At 36.6% G+C, this 8,665-nt stretch overlaps 1 protein-coding gene across 1 annotated transcript; it reads right to left on the minus strand.

The window, feature by feature from the left end:
- Positions 1–1,688: 1,688 nt before the first annotated feature.
- LOC140878422 (uncharacterized) lies at positions 1,689–4,309 on the minus strand. The gene is made up of 5 exons (XM_073282021.1): positions 4,263–4,309; positions 3,050–4,040; positions 2,252–2,950; positions 1,870–2,019; positions 1,689–1,757 (listed from the first exon to the last, which is right to left on the minus strand). The coding sequence occupies exons 1-5, from the start codon at positions 4,307–4,309 to the stop codon at positions 1,689–1,691; spliced, it is 1,956 nt and encodes a 651-aa protein (XP_073138122.1).
- Between the last annotated feature and the right edge of the window lie 4,356 nt (positions 4,310–8,665).

The following is an 8,665-nucleotide window of genomic DNA, read 5'->3' on the forward strand; positions in this document are numbered from 1 at the left end:
AAATGTGTTTTGATAATATTTATCTTTGAAGGCACGTTTTTTGGTTGGTTGGGTTCGTCATCATTCAAATTTCATCATACCCGACTCCGCTGTGTTGAGGGAACGTATGCGTCATCAAGGAGAAACACTTGACTGTGGTGTTTATGCATGCATGTGGGTAGAGTGTCTAGCCCGTGACTCAGATGAAATGTGGACATATCAAAATACTGTGAAGATGGACACCTATCGTGCAAGACTGTCTGCAAGTATTTTATGTCACGAAAGGGGAATGTTGAAAAACAACTTTGATTAACATGTATAGTCTTTGTATGCTTTTATGGTTTATGGAGATACAATATGTAAGTATGTTTAAAAATTGTGCCCCACTTTGTCTATGGTGTAGGAGGAATACATTGATAATTCACCATTTGTGGATGTCCACTAACAACCAATGTATACTATTGTGGTATATTTTCCGAATTCCATACTTGAGAGTTGCTTGATGTGATTTATTCTAGTCTAAGACACCAATTTGTGGACTTCCACTTGGTATAATTTCACTCTTCTATAATAACACGAGACTCTGAGATCGAGCACAACTAGTAAACAATAATGGGATAATCATAACTTAATCGAGAACAATTCGTTCTGATTGTAGGACATACATTGTGTGACATGAGGATCTCACTCTCCTATTGGAAGTGTCTTTGGATCAAAATGTCAGTTATGTAGAACAATTACATATAAATTGAGAATAATCCTCCCGAAATACGGCACAATATGATTTGTCCTTGTGAACATGCTCCAATAATTACATATAAATTGATTGTGGTGTTTTTGCATGCATGTGGGTAGAGTGTCTAGCCCGTGACTCGGCTGAGATGTGGGAATATCAGAATACAGTGAAGATGAACACATATCGTGCTCGACTGGCTGCAAGTATTTTATCACACTCCCCTAGTGGAAGTATCTTAGGATCAAAATGTCAGTTATGTAGAACAATCCAATATGAATTTGGAACCATCACCCAAGTGTTCCACTCCAATATGGTACAATACGGTGCATGACACAAGTGGAGAAGAGTGTTCAATCCTTAGAGATTGGTGGAACCATCACCCAAGTGTTCCAATTGTAGGACAAACACTTGTTTAATATGATTTTTTCTCGTCTTTAAGGACAATCATTTACTCTAATTCCACTCATCTTTAAAAATAAGTCAGTGACAGATCGAGCACAACTAGTACGCATGGATGTGATAAATATTATTTTATCGAGAACAATTCGTTCTGATTGTAGGACATACATTGTGGGCCATGAGGATTACACTTTTCTACTGAAAGTGTCTTTGGATCAAAATGTCATGTATTAGGAACAATCTTTGAATTATGAAGAATAATCTTTTCCATATGAGGAACAATAAGGCATGTCCAATGCCTCAACATTCTGCCTTCTCCTCCGTCCATGATTCAACGGAACAGTTGAATTACAAGCTTAACGAGCATTCGTCCTCTGAGGCGCTACACAACCAGCCTACTAGTGCATCAGTACACGACCATATTATAGGAATATGTTGTTGCTTTGGTTGCACATGTTTCGTTCTTGTGCTAATATTACTTGTAGCGCTGTGTATTGTAATAATCCGACATTAAGTTCCAATTTTATGCAGCTTTATTCCATATTAAATACAAGTTGTACGAAATACATATCACTTAGCACTTGTCATTTCTAAATGTAAAGCAACGACTTATTTGATTAGTTAACTGAGAAGGCATCGTCCACTGAAAAGTAATGACAAATATCATTTCTCAAATTCAAACATTACATATTTGTTTACCACAAACAGAGAGTTGGTTTCAGAAGAACTTAAGACAACACAATACACTTAACTACACTATGACCCCAGCTCAAGTTAAAATGTGACAGCAGATGGTTCCACAAAAGCCTCAAACCAAGCGCAATCCAGCAATGCTTCCACTCGAACGTGTGTGCCTTTTCGAGGGCAATTTCATGCTCAAACCAGCTTCCAGTAATCGCTTGCCCCTGCATATTTTTTGAATAGTCAAGATTAAGTTTTGAATAAATTCTGTTAAAAAGTTATGCTAATAACCAATAATTGAAACATCATATTTTTAAACGATTACATCTACTCTATAGGTTCCTTGCAACTACGTCTATTGTGTCCTCTAGCATGACAACGACCACATGTTGAGACACGTGTATTAACTTGCGATGGTATTCTCTTCGTCCTTTTGCGACCGGGCTGACTACGCACAGAAGGAGCTTGGATTGTATCGGATTCAGCAACACATGACTCACTGATGTCAAAGGTTGGGATAGGATTAATATGTCCTTTGTACGCAGTGCGATACGATTCGATCTTGAAATACTTGTCACAAAAATCATACACAGACAGAGATTTTGTCTCAATGGCAGAAATGGCGTGCTTGCACGGAATCTTATTGATCTGCCAAACTCTGCATGAACAAGTCATATCCACTAAATCCACGGCAAATGACTTTTCACCATCAAAAACCTCAAACTTCCAATCACACGACCGCTGAACTCTTAATGTTCGGGATTCCATATATGCGCTTACAACAGACTTTTCTTTTCTTGGACTTAATTCCTTGGTCATGAACAGAGTTGATTCACGTCTTCGGTGCATCATTTTCATTATCTGCACACGTATGTGATCAACCATAGCAACAATAGGCAGATGACGAGCTGGCCTAACCCAACTATTCCAACACTCGGCTATATTGTTATTTATAACACCCCATCTATTGCCAACAAACAATGCATTGGCCCAACTTTGTGGATCAGAATTTATAATAAACCCTCTAGCAAGTGGCATTGACTCTAATATATTGTTTATATGTTGCTCGTACTCTTGAAAAGACGGAGCATACGCAGCTTTCTTGAATACCGAAGACCAATGTTTTTTGTTATGTCTGGGATAACTTCTCAACACCTAAAAATATTAATAAAAATTTAGATCCAGTTTAAAATTATCAGATAATATGAGAAATTTAAAGTAAAATTGCTCAAGAATTCGTAATTTAGAATTTACCTGCTTAACGAAATTATCCACTAAATGTCTCAAACAATAAGCATGGTGACTCTCAACAAATACTTGATTCACTGCCTTGATGATATTGGGATGTCTGTCTGAGAAAAATGTGAACTCGTCGAATAGAATGCATTGATAGTAAAGGAGCACACGACTCAAATGATAACAAAACCAATCCCAGTTCGCATCATTCTCCGCATCTAGTATGGCATAAGCAATTGTGAAAAGATCATCGTTCGCATCTTTCGACACAGCAACTAAGATGCATCCTTTATACTTATTCTTTATATGAGTACCATCCAAAAATATCAATGGCCTACAACCACTAACAAAACCGACGACACATGCATGAAAACAAATGAACAATCGTCTGAATTTTTTAGTCAAAGGTTCAATCTCACACTCTACAACACTACCAGGATTAGTATTTTTAACAGCATCACAATACCATCTTAATCTATCATAGCATCCTTCATCTGTGCCATGAATATCATGCATCGCCAACTCATTACCCTTCCACACTTTGCGGTATTCTAACTCTACCCTGAAATCTCTTTGCAAGTCCATCTGCATTGTACACGGACGATAAGAGGGCTCCCCTCTCAATTTTTCTTTCACAACATTCGCTATCCAATAGGCATCGGCTCTAGGATGCCCTCTGCTACGTAGATTATTCTCACCACAATTATGTTGCAGTTTACATTTTCTGATGGCAAATAGATTATCTCTTTTATGTTTCGAAGCATAAATTCTCCAACCGCAGCTCTTTTCACTACAAATCACAATTACCTTCTCGCTGTCATTTTTTACATACATAAATGAACGTCTTGTGGCAACAGAAAAGTTTTTCAAATAATTCCTAAATTCACCAGAACCCTTGAATGTTTGTCCTACACCATGAATACAATTAATCCAGGCATCTATAGTATTGGCGCAAGGGGGCTGTTCAACCTCGTTGTCACTCTTCGACTGCGTGTCTTCCTCATAAACCCTTACAGTTTAATTTACATTTAATAATATAAAAAAGAACAATAACCACAAAAACAAATTGATAATGAATAAAAATAAATCTTGGTTTCAAGCAACTAATTGATAATTTATACAAATCAATCTACAATATTTTACCTTTAATTTTTTATATTAAACATGTTACTAAACATATCGAAATAGGAGAATGAAAATATACGTTTAATAATAAGTAAATGAATTTTACCTCCCATCATTCAAGTTGTTGAACTGTTTGTTACGCCTTAAACGCATACAAATCTCGTGTTATGAGATTAATGTTTTTAATGCATTAACAAGTCTCATAATATTATGTTTTGATGATTACAAAACTCGGTTAATTGTTACTAACCATTTAAAGTGAGATTTTGCAGATTAGATTTATTTAAAAATAAATTATTGGAAGTTATTTTGAAGCTATACATGTATTTATAAAGTCTTTTATTGCTCATTGAATGGATGGAACATTGTTAAGAGATATGAAGAAAAAGAAAAGAAGAAGCCAAAGTATGGAGCAGCAACTTCCGAAAATTACTGGAAATTTTCTATAACTCCAAATCGGATCTCCACGGGTCATAATCTAGATAAATAAGTTTTACAAGTACTGTCCAAATTTGAGAGCAATCCAACGGCTAGAATGAGAGATATGAATTTTTCCATATATGCTGCACAGTACCCACTTCTGCAAGGAACGAAACCATGAAGATTCGACTTCAGAAAATAACTGGGAATGTTTGAGAAATCCAAATCAAATCTTCACCAATCAGATTCAGTATTATGATGTTATAAAGCTTCTGTCCAAACTTTAGGTCAATCCAACGGCTGGATTAAGAGATATGAATTTTGCAAATTTGTTTCACAGAATAGGTTTGAAAACATGATGAAGCGACTTTCGAAAATTACTGGAAATGTTTGACTCGTTCAAATCAAATCTTCACCGTTCGAATGAAGATCTAGATGTTTTAAAGCTTCAGTTAAAATTTCAAATCAATCCAACGGTTAGATTGGAAGATATGATTTTTCCACAAAATCCGCTCAGTGCTGGAAAAAAGAAGGCAGCGGCGCCAAACACTTTTTGTCTCTCCTTGACTTCTTAACACACGCTCCAAGCACTCAAATCAGATTCAAATCTTTGCCAACTATAAATAGAGGCCATCCAAGGTCATTTGAAGACATCCCAACTCATCTCTTCTCTCCTTTGCAAGCAATTTCTTACTATCAAAGTGTATGTATGATATATTTGAGAGTGTTTGTAAAAATAGTTTGTGAGTTGGTTGTGCTATTATTGTAAGCACTTGAGTGTGAAGCCAAGTGTGTTGTGCTATCGTTGTAAGCACTTGAGTGTGAAGCCAAGTGTGTTGTGTTATCGTTGTAAGCACTTGAGTGTGAAGCCAAGTGTTGTGTTGAGGCTATCCTTGGAGCCCTTAAGGCCAAGTGTTCGAGTTGTATCGGCGCGGTGATCGTGTTGAGTTGTACGGCTATCCTTGGAGCCATCAAGGCCAAGACATTGAAGTGCTAGTGGATCCTTGGTTAATCGACTTAACCAAGAAGAGGAGACGTAGACGATTTATCGTCGAACTTCCATAAACATCTCTTATCCCTTTTACTGCTTTATTTACATTACGCATTTATTTACCGCACTTATTATTTGATTGCTTAAGTCTTCCGCTTGCATACTTGCATAATCGCTTTAAATTGCTAAAGTTGCCAATAGAACCTAAATCCCCTCCCCCCCATTAGGTTCTAACAAGTGGTATCAGAGCCACACTTTTGAAAAATATTTCAAAAAAGGCTCTATGGCAAATCTAGCGAGCGATTATGCTCAAGGGCAATCAATCAATCGTCCTCCTCTTTTCAACGGCATAAACTACGGATATTGGAAAAATCGAATGTCCCTATATATTCAATCCGTAGATTATGATCTTTGGAAAGTTACGGTAAAATGTCCCTACAAACCAATGAAAGAGGTTGAAGGGATTAAAATTCCTAAGGGAATGGATGACTTTACCAAGGAGGACATGCAATTAATTTTTCAAAATGATAAAGCTATGAATATTTTGCATTGTTCTTTAGATATGAACGAGTACAACCAAATATCAATGTGCTCCTCCGCTAAAGAAATATGGGATAAATTGGAGATATTCCACGAGGGAACCAACCAGGTCAAGAAAAAAAAGATTGACCTCCTAGAGCTCAAACATGAGACATTTGAGATGGAAGCCTATGAAGATAGCGATGAGGAGGAAGCCAACATATGTCTCATGGCCAAGGATGATGACATCGCCTCCGACGATGATGATGAGGTACCATCTTACGATGAATTATTACAAGCTTATAAGCTTATGTTTGACATGGCTAAATCACTTAGAAAAGAAAACAGAAACCTCAAAAATGAATTAGAATCTAAGGAGCATGAAAACCTAAGATTAAAGGATGACATAGCTACCTTAGAAAAATCATTTTATAAATTCAATGTTAGTAGTAACAAGTTGAATAATTTACTAAGCATGCAAAAATTTAGTTTTGATAAGGGTGGAATAGGGTATGGTAAGAAATTTATAGATTTCACTAGTCTAATTGCTAAAGCAAAAATGAGATCACCCCCTGCATGTTCTTATTGTTGTAAAATAGGTCATGCTAGACATAAGTGTAGATCTTTAAAATATCAATATGATAAAAAGAGCTATATGAAATGGAGGCCTAAGAGTACTTAACAACTCATTAGTCGGCATTATGAGATCATGATCCAAGGGAGTTCATCATAGACCGGTTTAAACTGCCTTGACTTGCGACTGGTCTTCCTGATGAACGCTGCTCTGTCCAAGGAAATAGGTTTTTAAAGAGGCATAGCCCTACCTACAACTGGGAGCACTCTTGGAAAGTGGCGATGATGTGGCTATGAAAGACTGAACTCTTGGAAATCTGTTTTGTATATTTCTTTTCTAACACTGTGGACCCAAAAGAACTAAAGGGTACCAAAATCTCTTCTTGTAGGGAAATAGGAAAATTGTTCTTCCTAGCATATGGTATCTAGACAGTGGATGTTCTAGACATATGACGGGGAACAAGGAGCTACTTCAATCAGTCAAACCAAAGGAGAAGGGAACTGTAACCTTTGGAGACAACAACAAAGGAATCATTGAAGGAATCGGCTCAATAGGTATATTTGAATCTTGCTTGATTGATGATGTACTCCTAGTGGAAAGGCTTAAGCATAATCTACTAAGCATAAGTCAATTGTGCGATAGAGGTTATGAAGTCAAATTCACTCCCCAACACTGCACTATATCACTCACGACTGACAAATCCATAAATTTCAAAGGATATAGAAGTGAAAATGTTTACAAGGTTTCTTTAAACAATTTATCTTTATCAAATATAAAAAGCCTTGTATCCTTGAATGTTGATGACAACATTCTTTGGCATAGACGACTAGGTCATGTTGGTCCTAGTACCATAGAAAAACTTTTTAAACTTGATTTAGTTGTTGGTATGCCAAAACTCAATTTAAAATTAGATTCTATTTGTGATGCATGTCAACTTGGCAAACATACAAGGGAATCTTTTAAAAGCAAAAATTTTATATCAACTTCTATGCCCCTTAAACTTCTTCACCTAGATCTATGTGGTTCTTCGAGGAACGCTAGCCTAGGAGGGAAGCTTTATGCATTTGTCATTGTGGATGATTTCTCACGATTCACGTGGACATTGTTTTTAGCCCACAAAAATGATGCCTTTGATTATTTTAAAACTTTTGTGAAACGTGTTGAGAATGAGAAAAATCTTTCAATAAAGCAGATCCGTAGTGACCACGGAACTGAATTTCAAAATAAGAGTTTTTCAAACTTTTGTGAAGAGAAAGGCATCGGTCATAATTTTTCTTGTCCTAGGACTCCTCAACAAAACGGGGTCGTTGAGAGGAAAAACAGGACACTTGTGGAGATTGCGAGGACCATGATATGTGAGCATTCTCTACCAAAATATTTTTGGGCTGAAGCAATGAACACTGCCTGTTACATTATCAATCGCGTATCAATAAGGCCAATTCTCAAGAAAACTCCATATGAATTATGGAGAGGGAGAAAGCCTAACATTTCTTACTTTTGAGCTTTCGGTTCCAAATGCTACATACATAACAATGGTAAGGACAACCTTGGCAAATTTGATGTCAAATCTGACAAAGGTATCTTTCTCGGATATTCTACCTCAAGTAAGGCCTTTAGAGTTTTTAATAAACGCACTTTACTTGTTGAAGAATCTATGCATGTTATTTTTGATGAATCTATGTCTACTATTGTTCGCACTAACATTGATGATGTAGAATTACTCGAAGAAGAGTTGGCTTCCTCAAGCCTAAATGATATAGATGTTTCCGTTGAGGAAACACCACTTCCGAAGGATTGGACGCTTCACAAAGATCACCCAATGGATCTTATCATCGGAAGTCCTTCGAAGGGAGTAGCCACTCGTTCTTCTCTTAATAATATTTGCAATCATCTTACTTTTGTTTCGCATGTTGAACCTAAGTGTATTGATGATGCTTTATTAGATGATTCTTGGATTATTGCTATGCAAGATGAGTTGAATGAGTTTAAACGCAATAATGTTTGG

This window comes from Henckelia pumila, chromosome 2 (assembly GCF_033568475.1).
Source record: "Henckelia pumila isolate YLH828 chromosome 2, ASM3356847v2, whole genome shotgun sequence".
Lineage (NCBI taxonomy): Eukaryota > Viridiplantae > Streptophyta > Magnoliopsida > Lamiales > Gesneriaceae > Henckelia > Henckelia pumila.

What these genes read in the sequence shown, in the direction of transcription:
- LOC140878422 (XM_073282021.1), bottom strand. Translation starts at nt 4,309, where the DNA reads ATGCGTTTAAGGCGTAACAAACAGTTCAACAACTTGAATGATGGGAG. An exon ending in AACAACTTGAATGATGGGAG is followed by an intron (nt 4,041 to 4,262) that starts GTAAAATTCATT and finishes TTAAACTGTAAG; the next exon opens with GGTTTATGAGGAAGACACGC. An exon ending in ACTTGAGCTGGGGTCATAGT is followed by an intron (nt 1,758 to 1,869) that starts GTAGTTAAGTGT and finishes ATTACTTTTCAG; the next exon opens with TGGACGATGCCTTCTCAGTT.